The sequence below is a fragment of the Mustela lutreola genome, chromosome 2, assembly GCF_030435805.1.
Source record: "Mustela lutreola isolate mMusLut2 chromosome 2, mMusLut2.pri, whole genome shotgun sequence".
NCBI classification, from domain to species: Eukaryota; Metazoa; Chordata; class Mammalia; order Carnivora; family Mustelidae; genus Mustela; species Mustela lutreola.
The window spans coordinates 74785759-74806476 of NC_081291.1; the positions used below are offsets into that span (position 1 = coordinate 74785759).

General features: G+C 50.1%; 1 protein-coding gene across 18 annotated transcripts in view; it reads left to right on the forward strand.

Moving 5' to 3' along the window:
- Window positions 1-20718, forward strand: part of TRAK1 (trafficking kinesin protein 1) — a 119487-nt gene that overhangs the window by 75452 nt on the left and 23317 nt on the right. For all 18 annotated transcript variants that reach the window (XR_009350854.1, XR_009350855.1, XM_059162324.1 and 15 more), the window contains 8 exons: window positions 7401-7517; window positions 9738-9838; window positions 10671-10779; window positions 12687-12765; window positions 13647-13777; window positions 14423-14497; window positions 15158-15295; window positions 19437-19513. Coding sequence is in view for 16 of the 18 variants with exons in the window: in XM_059162324.1 (XP_059018307.1) it covers window positions 7401-7517; window positions 9738-9838; window positions 10671-10779; window positions 12687-12765; window positions 13647-13777; window positions 14423-14497; window positions 15158-15295; window positions 19437-19513 (827 nt within the window). In the remaining 2 variants the exon portion in view is untranslated. The remainder of the gene's footprint in view (window positions 1-7400; window positions 7518-9737; window positions 9839-10670; window positions 10780-12686; window positions 12766-13646; window positions 13778-14422; window positions 14498-15157; window positions 15296-19436; window positions 19514-20718) is intronic.

Sequence of the window (20718 nt, forward strand, 5' to 3'; positions counted from 1 at the left end):
TTAAGGGTATCCAAAAGCATCCAAAGAAGACATCATCATGATATCTTTGTAGTTTTTTGGAACTTACCTCAGGTTAAAGGGATATTACACAGCATAGAAATAACCAAAAATCATTGTGGGAAAGAAAAATTATGAAACTTGCCTAGAGGTGGATGAGCTGTCGGTATTTTAGGGACTGTTTTTCTCGGTTTCTTCTTAGCATTCTGTTGGCAGTTGAGAATACCAGGGCTGTGCATACCTCTACAAACGATGAGCACCATATGTATACCCCCATGCCTAGAACCAGCCAGAACACAGCAGGTTCTTATAGGTATATGTTGAATAAGTGCCTGTCTTTAAACGTTATCTGTCCTTAATGGCACCAGTGCTAACTTAGACCCTTGTTTCTGCTCTGGAACCAAGGTTGACTTGGGGTCATGTTATTATTTATCAGCTCTTTCAGGAAAAGGGTAGCATGATGTGGGAGACACAGAAATCATTGTTGTCCTTTTCAGCCACTGGTGGAACAAGGTTGAAACATAGGACCGAGCAGGAGTGGTGGAACCCAGAGTTTTGGGAGGCATCTTTGTATCCCACTTCTGTGTATCTTCTCTCCTGTATTTTTCCCATCTGAACATCCAGTATTCTCACGGCTGCTCTGAGGGGTGGACTCTTTGGATTCCCCTCTGAGTCCCTCAAGTCTCACCTGCTTAGCCATCCGCTCCCCTCCCTTCTCCTGCAGCCGGTCTTCTCTCCGCTCATAGACCCGGTTGGGTGCGTGTAGGCAGAAGCTGAGACTTCTCGGTCACCTGCATGTCACAGCAGTTACCAACAGGTCGGCCCCAAATAAGTGATGTTACGTTTTTGGCCATGAGACTGGGCCATTGAGAGGCATTTTGGGGCACGGGCCATTGAGAGGCATTTTGGGGCACAGGCCTTCTGGTGGTACTCCAGTTGCTGCCATTATGGTGGCTGGCGTTAGGCACTTGGGAGGGTAGCTTGATTGGCACCAAGCTTCTTCTTCTTCTTCTTCTTTTTTTTTTTTTAAAGATTTTATTTGTTTATTTGACAGAGAAAGATCACAAGTAGGCAGAGAGGCCAAGAAAGAGAGAGAGAGAGAGAAGCAGGCTCCCTGCTGAGCAGAGAGCCCAATACAGGGCTCGATCCCAGGACCCTGAAATCATGATCTGAGCCAAAGGCAGACGCTTAACCCACTGAGCCACCCAGGCACCCAGCACCAATGACTTCTGAAAATGGTTCATCACAGACCCCTTTCCATTGGCCCTTTCCCTCAGCAGTGCCATGCTGTTTGGGTACCCTGGTATTTCCAACATCTACTCCTCAGTCCACACTGTTAGCTGTCAGTTCTTCTGAGGAGGCTCTGTCTGGACCGTTCTTTTTATTCCAAGCCCACTCTACTCCTCCAGGCCACAGAGCCTCAGGAGGGAGGTTTCTGTTTCTCTCTGTAGCTACCTGTATCCCAAGCCCGCTGTGACCTCTTTGCCCCACCCCCCATACTTACAGACACTTAGAAGTCCTCACTGTGGCAACCAAAGCTACACACAGATCCCGTTGTGAAACCCCCTCCAGCTTGTCACCAGGGACCTCCCCCATCCTTCCCTGGCCTTGAGTGTTGTGCGGCAGGGCTCATGGGGACCTTCAGAGCTGTTTGTCACCACGGCTTCAGGGGGTCTGTACCCCTGTGAGCCCTGAGCATGGCAGTCATCCTGTAATTCCCTTTGTCCTGTTCTCCTAGTCAGATTAGCTGGAAGCTTTTCCAAGGTGGGGACCATCCAGGACAGGGGCACTGGGTGGGTTGGGAGGTCTCATCCCTTACAACCTTGGAAATGATAGGCCCCTTGCAAATGTCTGCTGCTGTTGTCATGCTTGTTATCAAGGGTGAATTGTTTCTGAGAACTGCGTCTTGTCAGTTCTGTGGTAGCTCTCCGCCACGGGTGTCCCTGGTTTGGGTGAAGGGACCTGAATCAGAGGACAGAAGCAGCCCAGGGCCACACAGCTGCTGTGCACCCCAGGCTGGTAACTGTAGCACCTGGGACTCATGCTTTTGGCTTGAGTGTTGACTGCCCTATTCATTTTGTGGGGAGTATAGTCCATTGACCATCAGTGGGACTTTTTATAAAAACACAAACAGGGTCGTATTTTTAATGGGATGCTTACTCTGTGAGTGTCCGCCCCCTACCGTGCTTGGTCCCTGCTGAGCTGGCACTAGTGATGCTGAGCCCCGTCTCTGCTTGGATGTCTGAGGATTGCTCCCAAAGGAGCCGGGCCTGCCCCCCTTCATGCAGAGCCTGGGTGACTAGTTCCCCCTCCCCCCCAGCTCATCTGCTTAGCCAGGGTCACTCCCCAGATGTCATGCTGTCCTTTTTAAAAAAAACAAACAAACAAAAAACAAAACAAAAAAACCCAAAAAACCTGAGCTGTCAAGAATATTTTTGGGGGGCTTTCTTTGGGTGGCTTTGTGCCCTCTGGTTTCTGTTTTTAGCAGCTCATTCTGGCATGGTCTGTGTGTATGTGTGTCTCATTTATAATGCCATTCTTCTCCTTGTCCTGATAAGAACCACCTCTGAGTCACTGCCTTTCTTCGGAACTAGGCGGTTCCCCGGTGAAAGGTGAACTGCGTTGGTCATTGGACCGTGGTATTGGGCTGTGTTCTGCTTGGCTTGGCTTTGGTTCCGCTTCCTCTGATCATTTGCTTTGGTTCGCAGGCTGGCCACAGGAAGGCAGGGTCGGGGGGTGGGGAGAGGGAAAGAGAGAGAGAGAGTGTGTGTGTGTGTGTCTGTGTGTGTGTACACGTACTACACACAGGATGCCAAAGCGCAGCCCGTGGCGAGTGGGGAGCTTTTGTTTCTGCCTCTAAGGGGAAGAGGATTCCGCAGCAGCTTGCCTTGGCTTCCTGCCTTTGGATTTACCTTTGGGCAGAGCTTGCCTCCTGCTACTCTCTCCCCCTCCTTTGGAGAGGGTTGTGCAGAGGGCCCCTTAGTCATGCTTTTGATGCTGAGATTGGTGAATGAGATGAGTCAGCCGCCAGGAGTGGGAGGCTTGCTGCTCTCTGTCTCTGAGGGCTGTTGTCAGAGAGCAGGGGTGCCACTGCAGAAGGGGCTGAGCCAGGTCACTGTCTCTCTAAGCAAAGCAGGGGCAGGCAAGAGGGAGCGAGCCCTAGGAATGAGCTCCTCCACCTGGCTGCATTTCCCAGCTGAACCCGGCTCTTTTAATAGTTAATTTCCAAGGGCCTAAATTCTTTATTTGTAATCTCTCATGCTCACTGTAGTTTAACCCAGTGGTCACTTCCTAGCCACTTTTCCTGTTTTTAGCTGTAAACGTTTACCATATTTTGGCTGGTTGTGTAATAAATGCGAATGTTTCATTTCTGGAATCGTTCAGGAGAAACCAGCCAGTCTGTCCTCTTAGTAAAGAAAAACCCCAGAGCTACTTCACTAAGTTTTTAGTTACTGTAACTTTTAAATGAACTATTTTTAGGTAACTTTTAAGTCATCTCCACACCCAGCGTGGGGCCGGAACCCACAGGCCTGAGAGCAGGAGTCTTATGTTCTACCACCTGAGCCAGCTAGGTTCTCCCCTTAGATAACTTTTAGACACCACAGAATCTGTTCAGTTTTTTCATTTCATCCATAAATAGTTTTACTATAACTTTTGTCTTTTTCTTACCCCCTGCAGAGAGTTTTTGTTTCTGTTACTATAAAGATTCAATTTTTGGTGTAGATGGGGTGAAAGCTGCCCCACTGTGCGGCAGGGACGATGAGGGAGAGCCCCAGGTCTGAGGTTTGGGGTGTCATGGGGAGGGCGAGGGGCTTCACTGAGTGCACAGCCCATCCCTGCCCGTTGCTCTTGGGCTCTGGCCTTTGTGTGCCATGGGAAGCCCTCACCATCCTTCGGGTGCTCCAGCCAGCCTTACCCAGCGGGCTTTTGTAACTGTAATTTTTGCTTGATTTGTTTGCCATGGGGTTTGCATGCAGACTGTGGCCAAGACATGCGGAATGTCTGCGCTTGTTGAAACTTCCCACGACACATACATGATGGCAGCGTAGACCAGGGAGGCAGTGAAGCCTCTGGCCTTAAGTGCTTACTAGGTATTCAGTCTGAGAATTTGTTCTGTTAGATTCAGTGGGCTTGAGTTAGATGCGTGGAGACCACACTTCCAAAGAGAAATTGACAGATACTGCTTTTTTTTTGTTTTTTGTTTTTTTTAAAGATTTTATTTATTTATTTGACAGAGAGAGATCACAAGTAGGCAGAGAGGCAGGCAGAGAGAAGTAGGAAGCAGGCTCCCTGCTGAGAGCCCAATGCGGGACTCCATCCCAGGACCCTGAGATCATGACCTGAGCCGAAGGCAGCGGCTTAACCCACTGAGCCACCCAGGCGCCCCAGATATTGCTTTTTGAAGTGAGTGTTAGCCAGGTGAAACCATTTGCACAAGATGCTGGTTTTGAGTTGGCCTGGAGAGGTAGGTTCCCTCCCACCATTCCTTTGGGTCCTTTCCTCCACGTACCCAGTAAACACATAGGTTGAGTCTCCGAAGTGATGAAGGGCCACCGAGTGGAGGACCTTCCTGGGAAGACTCTGTGGCAAGCATGGATGAGTTCACAGAAAGGAAAATCTTGGTTCATTGGCTAGAGTCACTGGTCCCCCTTGTGCCTTGGTAGGTTCAGATTGCGGGAATAAGGTGGAGGTATTTGTGGGCCCTGTGATGTGGCACCCGGCTGGCTTCTGGGGCAACGGTGACAGCAGTGACAGATTTCCAGACTGTGGGAAACGGAGGTGGGAGTGGCCACCATCTGTGTGAGAGAGTGCCAAATCACATCTAGAGTCTTCAACCTCCATTGCTTGGCTCCTATGTCAGTGAAATTCCTGTGATAAGCAAGGGGGAAAGTATGCTTCTCATGCACAGAATTATTCAGTGGGCATATAAAAGTTAGAAATACAAAGTGCCTTTGTTCTCTTCATATCGTACAAGTCTGAATCATAATGCTAGGAGATTTTTTCAAGGGTAGCTAACAGTCTGCCCCATTCCTCCTCCCCACCTAACAAGAGAGGGAACTGGGTTCCAGGGATGTTCAACCAGAGCCTGATCTCACCACTGTGGAAGAGAAGGGTTCACCCGGAGCAGGTAAACTTTTGACCAATACCCCCTGTAAGAAACACATCTCAGGTTGCAACTCAGTACTCCCATAAATGAGTATATGACAAGTGAAAGCATAAACATAAAATAATACCCTCGTAATGTGGAATGCACTTTGGTATTTCGAACTTGTGCTGTTGAATTTCATTTAAAACAAATTAACAGTTGCCATTACAAAAATGATTCTCAACCTACTGATGGTTTATAAGGTATGTTTGGAAAAAGCTGACCTAGAGTGTACCTGATCCTTATTAAATGGAAGCCATTGGCCCAAGGTCAGATGGTTAGTTAGTAGCCGATTAGAAGCTAAGGCTCCTCCCTAGCTTTTTTTTTTTTTTTTAAAGTCTATTTATTTGTCAGAGAGAGAATTCATTTGTCAGAGAGAGAGTGTGCGCGCATGTGTGCGCGCACACACACACACACGTGCAGAGGGAGAGGGAGAAGCAGTTTCCCTGCTGAGCAAGGAGTCTGTTGGAGGATTTGATCCCAGAACTGTGGGATTATGACCTGAACTGAAGGCAGATGCTTAAATGATTGAGCCACGCAGGCATCTGCTTCCCCCCCAGCTTTTCCCCTTCTCTCAGCTCCACATTCCCATTCCTCTTCTTCTTACACCAGCTGGATGAAATTAGCACAAGCTTCTTAAATGATTTAGTTTTCCAGAGCTCCCCTCCCCTTACTAATCCTACCCACAAGGGAGCAAGTCGAACCTAACCATAGTGGCAAACAGTGTCTCAGCACGAAGGAGTCATCCGTTGGTGATGGCGTCTGTCCTGCTGTCTGCACTGTCAGGAAACATCTTTCTTCATCTATCTATCTATCTGTCTATTTATTTATCTATCTATCTATTTATTTATTTATAGATTTATTTATTTACGTATAGATTTATAGATTTATCTATTTTAGAGAGAGCACAGAAGCAGGGGTAAGGGCAAAGGGAGAGGGAGAGAATCTCAAGCAGACTCCTGGCTTAGTCCGGACCCTAACACGGGGGCTCGATCTCACAGCCCTGAGATCATGACCTTACCCGAAGTCAAGATTCGGCTGCCCCACTGACTGAGCCATTCAGGCGCCCCACAGCAGTACCTTTATATGCCACTAAAGGTCTTCCTTGGTGTACTGTTCTGCAGCATATAAGTGGTATCATCAACAGAAATAAAAAAAAACTTCTGTGTCCTTAACACAGCCTTTGTCCCTGAGGTAAGGCGATTTTATGCATTATCTCCATTTTGAAAGTATTTTTTTTAAGATTTTATTTATTTATTTGATAGAGAGAGATAGCGAGAGAGGGAACACAAGCAGGGGGAGTAGGAGAGGGAGAAGCAGGCCTCCCAGCAGAGCAGGGAGCCTGATGTGGGGCTCAGTCCCAGGACCCTAGAATCATGACTTGAGCTGAAGGCAGATGCTTAATGACTGAGCCACCCAGGCGTCCCTTTTTTTTTTTTTAATAATCTCTACACACAATGTGGGGCTCAAATCCCCAACCCTGAGATCAGAAGTTGCAGACTCCTCCCACGTATCAGGTCCTGATCTCAGGGTCCCTAAATCCAGCCCTGCGTTGGGCTCTACACTCAGGGGAGAGTCTGCTTCAGATTCTCTCTCCCTCCCTCCCTTGGATCCTCCCTCTCGTGCAGGCACACTCGCTCTCTCTCAAATAAATACATAAATAATAAAAAATCAACCTAAGTACCCTCCATTAAGTAAAAGAAACATGCTGTTGGATTTCAGGGTAACTTTGGCCATTTCTGTTTCGTATGAAGTAAATACAAATAGCTCTGTAAATTCCACTTTCATATGTTCTAAGGAGCCTTCCCCCCTGCATCAGCTCTCTTTGCTTTATTGCAAGAGCACCGTGGGATTTCTGTGCTCATTCATTCATCCAGCAGGCAGCTACAGAGTATTTCCATGTGCTGGGCCCTGCGGGTACAGTAGCCCAGCCCTCAGGTGGACAGATTGTCACGTGATTTCACAGACACCCAAAGCAGCTGCGGAGGAATCTTTTTGGAAGCGCGTTTCTCTTATAGGAACAGAGACTTGTAGTCCATGGGTTGTCTCCCATTGCCCGAGGTCTGCTCTGACACCTTCTGTAGGCAGAGCGTCCCCTTCTTTGAACAGGTATCAAGTGCGGGTACGTGGACGGTGAGTTATTAATACCTTTGTTAGTTTGAAATGTCCTGTTTTCCTCAGTTGACGCTGAGCGCCCTGGGCTCCTTTGGGAAGCACAGGTGTTCTGAACGTCCGTTCTCACCTTTGCCTTTTGTAGAAAGAGCGGGATTTAGAACTGGCTGCTCGGATCGGCCAGTCGTTGTTGAAGAAGAACAAGACACTAACGGAGAGGAACGAGCTGTTGGAGGAGCAGGTGGAACACATCAGGGAGGAGGTGAGCTGGTGGCAAGGGCCAGGGGCCAGCGGGCTTGGGCTCAGGCTGCAGAGCTGTCTATTCCGGGGTGGCCTCCTGCAGGCAGAAGGATGCCTTCCTGCTGCTGCTTCTGTTAATGACCCTGCTTCAGACAGTGTGGTCAGTGTGGACAGCGCCAGCTGGAGTAGGAACAACCTTCACCTGCTCACTAGGGCCAGAGTAGCCAGTGCCACCAGGCCTGGCTATGCGGGGGAAGCACCTGTCCCTGTGCCCTGTGAATCCAGGTCCTCACGCAGGCTGGGAAGTACACAGCCTATGAGGAGTGCACGCAGGCTAAGACGGCGATGAGTGGCGGTTCCTGGGGCAGGTGGGCACAGGCAGGCCGTAGGGCAGCCCTGTTGGGAAGAGGCTAGCCTGTGCTGCAGAGTAGGGCAGTGACGGCACATTCTTCATTCCAGTACAATTTTGTGTTTGTAAAACAAAATGAAAAAATAGGCTATTGTAGTCACGGTAGGAACCCTAGCATTTTCATGATCCAAACCTTGGCTGAAGGGCGTCAGTGGTCAGGGCTAGGGTGCTGAATGCTTTAGGCTTATCTTACAGGTCTGGGGTTTCGGAGGAGCAGCACTAGTTTTCTGGAAGGTTGTGGGGTGGGTAGGAAAAGGGAGGCTCTGCTGAGTTGGGCGCGGTGGCTGGAACAGGCTTAGGAATTAGAGCTGGGCCCTACTTGGTTGCTTCTTCCCCATCATCCTGTTCTTTTAACTGCAGATTTTAGCTGTGAGGACTTTCACTTGACCTTCTTCTTCTGGTTTCTCTTATTTTCTGTCAGAAACCTTCTAAGTGGGAGGGGATGCCCAGACTCAAGTCTTTTAGATTTATTTAGACCTGTCCTCATTGAAGCTGTTCCCACCTGTTGTTGTCTAGGTTTGGTAATGGTTTTCATATTGATAAAACAGACTTGCCAATATCTGAGGAAAGTTTTCACCCTGGGTGGCTTCCTCTGAAAGATGTTAGGGTAGGATATGGTCATGTTTGGAGAAGTCAAGTCGCCCCTGCTTTCCCGGCACCCAGCATCATGGCCTGACCTCCACTTCTCACAGGCCTTAGGGAGCAGAGGACCATGCCACCCAGGGGACCAATACGTGGTCGTCCACTGTCCCTTGTGTGCTGTTCCTCCACATGACTGCCCTTGCTGGGGGTTCCCTCACATCACACAGATAGTACCCACCTCTTTGGAAGTGGAAAAGTGTCTTTTTCCTTGGAAAAGCTTTGAATTTGGAAGCTGTAATATGTTCCCCTTTGGCACATCATTAAATTGTCAATGTAGATGTTAGAACTAAAGCTTTTGTGCACATAGAATTTGCTTCTCCGTGGAAGTAATAAATACCCACTGTGTTGGGTAGGAAAGCTGGGAACAACCGTAGACCCCAAATCAAATTAGAAACGAGAAAGAATGACAACCAGATTGTAATTCTCGCTTACAGCTCCGGTTCCCTGCTAATCAGAAGTGAAAACTTTTATGGCACAGGTTTGTTTGCTTAAGATGTTAAGTATAAATTAGGCGACTTGCAAAACTGTCCTAGTTATCAGTATGGCCACTTCCTGATGGCTGCCTCCTTTCTCCCTGTGTCTGAAATTGCTATCTTGTGGTCACTGAGTACAGAGCAAGGTCTGGCCAGGCTTGGCCGCGAGCCCTGTGAGAGTGCAGCAGTCACAGGGTGGAGCTGTGAGTGTCCCAAGTATGACAGCAAGGGTGGGCAAGCTGCTCTTAGCTGCCCACCCAGAGCTGGCATCGCCAGGGGCCCAGTCCAGGGCGGCGTTGTGTTTCAGCAGAAGTGAATGGCCTCTTCTTTCGCTTGGTAACACGATCTCTTTCTCTGGCCATTTGCGCAGCTGGTCATTGGCTACTTGCAAAACCCATATGCTGTCTTGTCCCCCACCCCCCTACACCTCATTCCAGAGCCTTCTAGTCTCTCACCTCCTCTTTGAACCAAAGTAAAAACCATAGACTTAGGCCGAGGGTTTTCTGTCAAAACACAGCGACTGTATTCTTCTTCAGTGGGATCAAGTGCAACCTCTTTTCCTTGAAAAGCCCAAAATCGATGACCCGCCTTCACTTTGGGTGAGGAATTAAACAGACATTGTCACCCAGCAGCAAGTGTCTGCACATGGCGGGGGTTCTGTGGTGCTCAGGGCTGAATGCCCACCACCCCCCGCCCCGGCCCTGCTGTGTCTGTGCAGGTGTCTCAGCTCCGGCATGAGCTGTCCATGAAGGATGAGCTGCTTCAGTTCTACACCAGCGCCGCGGAAGAGAGCGAGCCTGAGTCCGTGTGCTCCACCCCGTAAGTCGGAGAGGGCCGTGTCTCTGGGACTGGGGTGCAGGCAGCTGGCTGTCTATGTCCTTGGCAGTGCCTTGGCAGGGTCACTTCCCCAGTGGCTCAGGTCCACTGCTCCCGGCCTTCCCCAGACCAAGCATCTCCAGGTACCTCTGACAGATTGGATAATTTCTGCAGGATGTGGAAGGAGACAGGGTTATTTGTTAATTTAGGTTGATCCGGCCTGGTCACAGGTAACACGTGGGCCCTGCAGTTAGGTAGACGATAGGATGGGTTCTGGAGCCAGAGATGCCACAGCGAGCCCCTGGGACAGAAGGTGTGGGGACTTCTCAGAGAGTCCACAGAACCTTACATCAGAAGCATGAACTGTAGAGCCCAGTGGTCTCAATTCAGACCTTGCCTCTGTGGTTTCCTAGCTGTGTGCTCTTGGCTAAGTTACTTAACCGCTTTGTGCCTGTTTCCTCTTTGTTAAGTGGGAATACTGATAGTACTTGGTTCAGAGGGTTATGAGCATTAATTGGCTTCATACCTGTAGAGTACTTAGGACTAGGCACACAGAATTGCAATGTAAATATGAAATAGACTTCTAGGCATCCGGAATTGTGCGTTAGCTTCAAAGAGTCGGCTCTGCTGAGTTGTGAGGCCGTGTGGCAGCTGCACACGGTGGCCAGAGGGTGGGGATGGGGGTCCTGAGTGCTGGTGAACCTAGGTGGCAGCAGGTGGCTACCATCACCCCTGCATGGTTCATGGTCACCCCTCCCCCCACCGGAAACGGTACTTTGCCAGGTGCAGGGAGCCAGTCTCTCTCTCTGGAGCGAAGTTGCACTTTCTCCCCCAGGTTGAAGAGGAATGAGTCATCCTCCTCCGTCCAGAATTACTTCCATCTAGATTCTCTTCAGAAGAAGCTGAAGGACCTCGAAGAGGAGAACGTCGTACTTCGATCGGAGGTCAGGTGCACTCCCTGCCCTTGTTGCCTCTGGAGGGTGGTGGCCCCCTTTGCCTTATCTGGCAGGAGGAGCTGTGCTTATAGCGCCGTTCTCAAGGGTGACCATCTGTGAGAGAGCCACCTGAGCTCCACTCACAGCAGCACCCAGAGTCTGGCTGGCATGCCTCCTCTGAGCTGGGCATTGGCTTCTGGGGAGCACGTACCTGTCTGGGGGACCGAGGACTTGGGGATTCTGGGTGGGTGGGCAAGAGTGGCAAGCCCCTCCTCCTCCAGTTAGGGCAGGCTCCATCGGTGGTTTCTCTTCGTGGCATCCTCTAGCTCTGCCATGGAGATGACACTGAGGCTTGTTGCCGCAGGTCACATATGCTCTAAGGGAATATAGTACGTGAGAACTTGGAGACAGATTTCTTAGACAATTAACATAAAAAGGTAGAGCTGGGACCACATGGGGACTCATGCTTTTGGGTGTTTCTAACTAGCTGGTCGCTGTGCACTTTGCTTGTATTGTGTTTTTTGTTTTTCAGGTTTTATTTTATTTTTTTCTCAGGTTTCACAGCAGTTGTGTTTTGTTTTTGTTTTTGTTTTTTCCAAGTTTCACAGCAGGGCTAGAAGCTGGTTATTTTGCCTCTCATTTATAGTAAGAAAGAAAGGAACCCAGGCTCCTAGGTGTTTGATTTGCCAACGTGGTGCAAGTTAGGGAATGACAAGGGCTGGATTTGTAAGACTCTGTGACTCTGAACCTGCCACTTCCCTTTACCCATGGCCCCTACCTAAAAACACCGATGTGTGCAAGTTTAATACTTTTTGTCTTAATTATCAGTGAGTTTATGTTCTCCAGCCAGAGGTATGCTTTGTCACGTTTGGGTTGTATGCCCACCTCAGCTGGCCCAGGGTTCCCTGAAACCCCTGCAGTAGGGCAGACCACCTTGAACTTGTCCACCTGTTGAAAAGAACCTCATGTCTGAACTTACGAGGGCTATGCACGAGGAAGGGGTCCTGTTTCCTTACACCATAGATCTTCTAGTCCTTATTTTCTAGTGGGAGACACAAACCCAGAGTGACCAAGAGGGTTGTCCAAGCTTTCTCTGATGGCCAGGGGTGAAGCTATGGCTATTGCCCAGCATAATAGCCAGTGCCTGTCCCATGTGAACACCCCAGACCTTGGTGCATGGTAGTCTGTCCCTCTATCAGTGTTCCCCTAAATCAGGTGGAGGGAATCTGATCCCAGCTGGCTACCCCTTCTACCTCGGTTTCCAGGAGTGTAGTGTCTCTTTGGGGCCCGGTCCAGAGGGCTCAGAGATAGCTCCTTTCCACCTGGGATATTTTCTTCAGACCTTTGGATCTCTACTTTCTCACATTGTCAGCTGGGAGCAGGCTATCCAGAGTCCCGGGGTAGTTCCTGGGTCTCTGAATTTTAATGCTTTCGTACATATCGTGTTTTAACTTAGCTAAATACAGTAGATTTAACTCCAACTCAGGCCTCATAGGACAGTGCCTTGCATAAAGCAGGTACATGATAAGAGTTAGCCATTCTTGTGGTCATCTATAAACGGTAGGCAGAGCTGAGTCCTAGACACTTTTGGGGTCACAAAGGGGTCTGTGTCTGTGAGCCGGGACTGATGCAAATGAACAGACACAAGGGAGCTGCTTGCGGACTGCACATCGCTTTGTGTGGCGCCCTCTGGTGGTACACCGTTTTCAGCTCTTCAGCTTGAGGGTCTGAGATTCCTTAACTGAGCCGGGCATTCTGATGGACTGTCCGTATTTGAGGATGTCACGGATGGCAGGTGGGGAGAGGGTGAAGGGAAGCCTTCCAGACCCAGGTTAGTCCTTGCTCCTTGCCCTAGCCTTGCCTGCCCCACCGGTCCAGGTGTAACTGTGGGGCTCTGACCTGAGCCTTATCCATAGGCCTGCCAGCTGAAGACAGAGACCATCACCTACGAAGAGAAGGAACAGCAGCTGGTCAACGACTGCGTGAAGGAACTGAGTATGGCCTGGTCCCCTTGCTCCATCCCCACCCCCTCTTTTTACTTTCTATAACTGCCATCATTGGGATGAGACACTCTCCCTGCCCCCCTGTCTTGCATGGCACCCCTCACTCTGATTCATAAGAAATTGGGTGCTGGGTTGTCAGTCTTACACTGTCCTAATTTCTCCCTGAGATGGATGTTTGATTCCAGCTTTCTACTGGAACACTGGAGTTATGTGAAGTCTAAGTTAAGCCCAGTTACAGAGTTCTCCTGCCGATATGCAAACACTAACCAGTTACGGTTTCTCATAACTGATGGGTGAAAAGTGAGACCAGAGTTCTCCATTTTGCAAATAAGTACTTCCCCCCCCGCCCTCTCCATCGTAAGTTTACAAGTTAAGACACAAGGGCAAACGGTATTTTGAGTTTCAGCAAAACATTCAGTAAATGAAACACACCCCGTGTTCTAATCTAGTAAAATGAGTTATGACTCTGAATAGGGGTTGAAAACACTCCCGGGGATTACACTGTGCCAGTAGCAGTTCCTTCTAGGACAGGGTGCAGCAGGGAGCTCCTGTTAATGATGTGGACCCGTTCATGCACAAACGTGGGGATTCGGGCAGATGCACCGGGTGGTGGGGCAGTCATCTCCTGGCTGACTCCCCAAGCCTGTCTGACTTTCTCTGGGAAGGGAAGTGGCTTTGGTCATCAGGGCTGGGTCCCCACACCTCTTTCTCATGATAGACTGAGCCTGTACAGGAAAACGGGCACTGTTCCTTCTTCACTGTCCTCTTCACTCCTCCCCCGTCTGGTAACAAGGATGCCTTTTCTTGAGCACACCACAAAGAAACCATTCTCTCTGGGTCTGACTTTCTCTTGTTGTCATTTCTTGGTAAAAGGGGACGCCAACGTGCAGATCGCCAGTATCTCAGAGGAGCTGGCCAAGAAGACTGAGGATGCTGCCCGCCAGCAGGAGGAGATCACACACCTGCTGTCGCAGATAGTCGACTTGCAGAAGAAGGCAAAATCTGTAAGGCTTCTGTTTCTCTGGCTGCCGCAGATGGCATTGGCCCCTGAAGACCAGGTCCTTTGGTCTCGTAGTTCAGGTGTCTGTGCTGCCCCTTTGGAGAAAAGGCTTATTAGCAAGTTCAGCAGAGTGAATGAGTCACCCTGAACTGGGGAGGGCATCCTATAACCACCTCTCTCTTAAAAATAATCTGTGCATCAATAGAATTCATTAAGAAAAGTACCGTAGATCCAGAGTTCTAGAATTTAACTCATGAATTTTTTAGTCTAGGGTTTGTTTTTACACACTCTGGTGTGTCCCGCAGCAGAGTCATATCCCCTGTAGATTTAAGCTGGAGCAGCAGCAAGACAGCAAGAACAGAACAAATATAGTTTCATTTCCCACTTCAGGCCTTTGCCAGAAGCTCGAGGTGGAGCCCATCTGGGGAGGGGTTGTGCCTATAGTGGCGGGGAAATGGGGGGCCATCCAGCATGAACACGGATGTAGGAAAGGCTGCCTTCAGAATTACAGAAAAGACAAAATGGGACTCTGGCATAAAAGAATCACTGTAGAAATGTGATAGGATCGGAACAGACCAGGTAATAAGAGGCAGTCAGACGTTTCTAGGTATCTTAGAGGAGAAGTTGATGGGCCTTTGCCCTCTTGCAGTGCGCGGTGGAAAATGAAGAGCTGGTCCAGCACCTGGGGGCCGCTAAGGATGCCCAGCGGCAGCTCACGGCCGAGGTGAGCGGCTCCCCCCGCCCCGCCCCCCTGCTTTTCCCCAGGCCCATCGTAGTTAAGGTGCTCAGCCTCTGCCTGACAGGCCGTGGGTCATGTCCGCCTTGCTAGCTGTCCTTACTCTGAATTGAAAGCCATTCTTCTTGGTAAATTCCTGCTGATACCCATCACCTCTGGCGAGCACCCAGGAGGCCAGGCCCTGCACAGCCCGCTCCTGTTCAATGTCCGGTGAGAGAAATGGCCCGGAGCTCACCATGGAAAGGAGCCCACTCACAGATGTGGCTGGAAATGAGGGTGTTGGCTTTGAAAGAAATAACCATTTTTTATTGGGTCTCATTGGCACAAGGTTCCAAGAGTTTTAGGGGTACAACGTAGTGGTGAGACACCTCTGTACATTACGCTGTGGTCACCACACTGTTGCCCCATCTGTCACCACATGACAGCCCTACCGTCCCACTGACGCGATTCCTATACCGTGCCTTTCACCCCCGTGACTTACACACCCTGTCACTGGAAGCCTGTGATCTCGGTCATGCATTAGGACTTGGGAGGCTAGAAGCATGCCCCAAGTGGGAGCCGGACTGAGCCTCTAGGGCCCTTTGGGGTTGGGCCCAGAGGCCCTGGACAGCCCCGCGCTGACCCTGCATGCCTTTCCGGTGCCCGCAGCTGCGCGAGCTGGAGGACAAGTACGCCGAGTGCATGGAGATGCTTCACGAGGCACAGGAGGAGCTCAAGAACCTCCGCAACAAGACCGTGCCCAACACCACATCCCGGCGCTACCACTCGCTTGGGCTGTTCCCCATGGTGAGCGCTTGCTCTGGGTCCCTGTTCCCCACCTGCTGGGCGCCGGGCGCCCTGGCAGAGAGGCGGGTCTGGAGGGGAGGTGCCGTGGGTGGGCTTCTCTTTCCACTGCTTAGATCAGATCAGCAGCTGGGGCTCGCGAGCCCGCTCCCGGCAGACTCACTCCTTCTTTGCCGTCTGACTCGGTCCTTTTTTTTTTTCTCCTCGTGTCCGTAATGGTTATATTTCATGGGAACCTCAGCTGTCTGGAAGATTTTATTCATACCTTGTTATTTTTCTAACCGTACTAGAATATGAGCTGTTTTGGGCTCACAGTGCATTCCAGATTTCTTAAGTTGCCCATGCAGTTCTGCTGGTTCTTTCTAGGCTTCCTGGTCATCCTCTTGGGGGCTTTCAGTGTCTGTGACCTGACAAAGTGTCTGTCTCTCCACCCGGAGGGGCGTTTCCATTGCTACAAAATGATTTCCCCCACAATCTGATTTTGTAGGTCTGGCCTGATCTGTTTCATGCTTGGGGTTTAGGGAGACACGGTTGAGAAGGGGATTTTCCAGGTCAGCCCCTCCCTGCTGGGGTTCAGCAGCACTGTGCAGGCCTCCTCTGCTGGCCTTTTCCCTGTGATGCTTGTTGATCTTCCTCGTTGCACCTTCTTCTGTCAGACTAAGGCCTCTCGAAGGCGGGGGCCATGTCTTCTTTGCTCCTTTCCTCCGTCCCTCTCTGGGACACTCTGCTATCTACTCGGAGCTTGTGTTACAGAATTGTACGTGCTTAGTAGCTACTAGATTTGGATGGGTGGACAAACAGACCAAAGAACAAATGACCAAGACCTTTTATATTTAGATCCTGTTTCATGGTTTGAGGAAATACCACAGTCTTTTTGAGGAGACGAGAACTTTTGAGAGAAACACTCCCAAATGAATACGAGTGGATGGCAGTGTCAATGTTTGTGACGCTCTGTCCCCTTGGAATTTGGCCTTTCCTTAGGGCTCTTTCCCTGTACACCCTCCACCCCCGTTACTGACACTGCTCGCTCCCCGCCTTGTTGTCTGGCCTACTTTTCCTAAATCATGAGCTTCTTTCCTTTTATATATCAAAATCAGACTAGAACACACACACTCTTTCTCTCTCAGCTTGACTACATCTAATGAAACCAAAATGAAAGATACATGACATAGCTTTCCAAGGGGCAGACTGGTGGTCCAGGAATCCCAGGAAAGGCAGCAAAGAACATTCGGTGCCCCCCGATTCCTCCGTCTGGAGCCGATGACAGCTCAGACTGGCCTACGACGTAGCAGTGTGTGCTCCCTGCCTCAGTTTCCCTTCTTCTTGGCTTCCCACCTTGGCGCGGTGGCCTCCTGGGGGCATCTTGTTTCCATGCACTTAGGAGGCCCTCCACCGCATTCACTCTCAGGGACACACTTGTTTTCAAACGAAGCCGTGACATAGTGAAGTCAAACTGAAAATCTGCGTTTGGGGCTTTTCTGCAGAGATTCTCAGCTTTCATATTTGCTGAGGTGGAGCTTTCGCTTGTCTTTCCCTGGAGCCGTTGGCACAGCTGGCCTCAGTTTTTGAGGATGGCTATTTTTAAAAAAATTTTATTTATTTATTTTACAGAGAGAGATCACAAATAGAGAGGCAGGCAGAGAGAGAGAGGGAAGCAGGCTCCCCGCTGAGCAGAGAGCCTGATGTGGGACTTGATCCCAGGACCCTGAGATCACGACCCGAGCCGAAGGCAGCGGCTTAACCCACTGAGCCACCCAGGTACCCGAGGATGGCTATTTTTAAAGTGCACCATGTATTAAAGATATTTGTGGCGCTGAGTGGTGTTGTACCCGTGTTTCTGGAGCAGAATGGCCAAATCTGCCAGTCTTGCTCCCAGCCTCTCTAGTAGCTCAATCAGACTGTGAGCAGCAGTTTCTGCCTGAGGAGTACATTGCCAGCTCTTGCGTTTGGCAGGAGCTTCCAATCGGGAATCCCCAGACAGGACTCAGGAGGCCTATGAACCTGAGGAAGGGGCACATCTTTTCTCTTAATCCCTAATTGCATACAGTGCTTCCTTCTCATATGAAGGTGGGCACCAAGGCACAGCGTTAAGAGCACCCATGACTTTGTCACTGGTGGAGATCACAGCTGCTGTCTGTTGTAAGATGTCTCCAAGTCCTATTCGTGCTAAGCTCCACTTCAAGGTGGCAGTAATTACCAGGCCTGAAGCCAGGTCCTGTGTGTTACCGTATCACGATTGTTGTTATTAATAGTCTAGTGACTAGTTCAATATATCTGGCTTCCTTTTTGTCTTAATTACTTTATTCACTTAAAGATATTGATGTGAGAAGGGGTCCATGGCTTCCCCCAGACTGCTAGGGGGCTCAGGGCCAAAGAGGGCACAGAACCAGCTTGCAATTTCCTACAGGCATGGCCTTGAAATTAGTCGTTTGGTATGTCATCTCTCCTAAGTTGTATGAAGGTCCTTTCCTCGTGCAGAGGAAATGCACTCTGAATGCAAACTATATGGTGAATTACAGTAGTAAGAAAAGGAAACTTGCAGGGTGCCTGGCTGGCTCAGTCAGTTAAGCTTCTGCCTTCGGCTCAGGTCAGGATCCCAGGGTCTTGGGATCGAGTCCCGCATCGGGCTCCTCCCTCTCCTCCCTGCTTGTGCTCTCACTATCTCAGTTTCTTCTCTCTCTCTCAAATAAATAAATAAAATCTTAAAGAGAGAAAGAAAAGTAAACTGGCTTTAAAAAAGCTCACCCAGAGGCACCTGGGTGGCTCAGTGGGTTAAAGCCTCTGTCTTCGGCTCGGGTCATGATCTCAGAGTCCTGGGATCGAGCCCCCCATCGGGCTCTCTGCTCAGCAGGGAGCCTGCTTCCCCCGCCCACCTCTGCCTGCCTCTCTGTCTACTTGTGATCTCTATCAAATAAGTAAATAAAATCTTTTTAAAAAAGCTCACCCAGGGAAGCCTTTTACAACTTGGGTTATGTTGAATGGCAACCTGTACATAATAATTACTAAATAAAATCAGGTATGTATAAATAGGTTCCAGCTTCCAGCCTGGAGCATCACTCCTTGACTTTGGGGCTGTGGAGGTGGGTGCTCTGGAGTCCCCATGCTCTGTCTGCTGGGAAGGCATTGGCCACAAGTGGCTGTGTAAAGTTAAATCCATTAGAATTAGCACAGGGAATTTGGGTTCCCAGTGATACTGGTCATGTTTTAAGCACCTGATGGCCACCTGTGGCCTGTGGCTCTCACAGTGCACGGTGTAGAAAGAACATTCCTCTCATCTTGGGAGGTCTTCGGTTAACAAAGAGTTAGCCCTTCCCTTCAAGCTGTCCTAGATGGTCTCCTTGTCTGAGATCCCAGCGGGTGCTTTTCTGCACACACTTGGTCCTCCTGTTGGCACCAACCTGTGCCGGTGTGTGGGGTTGCCTGTGAGTCTCTGCCTCGGGTGGTAAGGAGTGGTGGGGCGTTCAGGGAGGGGGCCGCTTATCAGGGAGTCTTTATCAGTGAGCCTCAGCTCGGGGCCTGGCCCATCTGAGAAGGGAGAAGCCATCTGTGACTGGCCCTCCCCTGACCCACAGAATCCACAACCTAGCTAGAGGAAGATGCAAGTGAACTCACTGTTCAGGGAACTCGTCGGGACTTCGTGTGTTTGGTGTCTTTCTTGGGGGAGGAGTGAAGGATTGGTAGTGGAAACGAGGTAGGAGCGGGTCATTAAAGGAGGGTGGGCATTGGGTCGTTGGTGGGGAGAGGAGCCTTCCTTGCATGGGAAGCGGGGGGCACAAGAGCAGAGGCTCACATGACAGTGCTCACAACTCAGGGCCCTTCCTCCACAAATTCCCCTGCCTCTCCTTGTAGGCAGAGCCACAGCTCCATGGTGTGGCCAAGGGAACATGGGGTTTGCTCTCAGATCCTTAGCCGCAGGGGAGCATAGGGGCTGTCCACTCAGTGCCCACTGGGGACTGCTCCATTCGGAACCCGCCATAGGGCTTGCTCACTCAGGGATCCCCCCAGTGATGAGTGATGACAGCCTCACGGAAGGGCAGTTTGCAGGCTCTGAGACCTCACCGGAGACTCCTCTGGCCAGCCAGCCGGGAGCCTCTTTCAGAGACTTGAATTGCTGCTCACTCCGTGTGTCTCTGGCTTTTCTCAGGACTCCTTGGCAGCGGAGATCGAGGGGACGATGCGGAAGGAGCTGCAGCTGGAAGAGCCTGAGTCTCCGGACATCGCGTACGGCCTGCTTCTAAGTTTTCCAGAGACTGCCTCACACCCTGTGCTCATCAAAACCAGCAGCATTTGGGCTTCAGACACCAGCTCTGTGGTCCTTGCACAGATTTGGGTCTGGGTTGAGGGAGATAAGAGCACACAGACAGTGATATATATCCCCCAGCTCCTCTTCCTAGATTTTAAAGCTCTTCTACTAACTTCTAGAAAGTTGAGTAAGGAGAGCTGTGTTTCCCATCTCTGTTAATGCAGGCCTGTCTTGATACCACCCCTTGGTTTTATCTTTCCGTTCAGTGAAAAACAATACTTGGAAATGTTTAATGCCTGTTAGAGAAAGAGAGATCGCATGCTATAGGAGATACAGAGGGCTCTTTGAGGGGTGCATGCAAGGCTTCTGCCCTTTCTGGCCCCTACGGGCTCTCTCCCTGACATGAGACCTTGTGCTAGGCCAGCCCTGAGGTGTTTCCTCAGATGTGTGTGGATCTGATTTCAGAGTGTATTTTCTGAACTCAAAGCCCACAGCCAGAACTGAAATGGGATCCTGGGAGTGACCAGAGTCCCCGAGCCTCTGTGCGTGTGTGAAGCCTTAGGCGTCCCAGAAAGATGTGGCCTTTATGGCAATGTGCCCTACCTTTGTCTCCTGTAAAAGGAACACATAAGGGGATGCCTGGGAGGCTCTTGATGTAGCTCAGGTCATGATCTCAGGGTCATGAGATGGAGCCCCGTGTTGGGCTCTGCACTGGGCGTGGGGCTCTGCACTGGGCGTGGAGCATGCTTGGGATTCTCTTACTCGGTCTCTCTCCCCTTCTTAAAAAAAAGGCGGGGGGGGGCGTGGAAACAAATGAACATCAAGGAGGTTCCACTCTTAGAAACAGCAGTTTCTAAATAAGATTCCTGTGGTGTTTATCATCTCATTGTAGAAGTTTAAGATTTTGTCTGGCTTTCATATATATATATATATATATATATATATATATATATACACACACACACACACATGCACACACACACATATATATATACACATACACACATAAACAGTCAACAAATACTCATTCTACAGATACTTATGGAGCCCTGTTATGTGCTGAGCAGTGAACTCTGCTCTCCTGGACCTTGCATTCTAGGCACCATCATGACGGAGGAAAAGTAGCCAGGAGACTAAAGTCCTACTTAAGTACTTGTACTTGTGGGTCAAGCCTAAGGGAGAG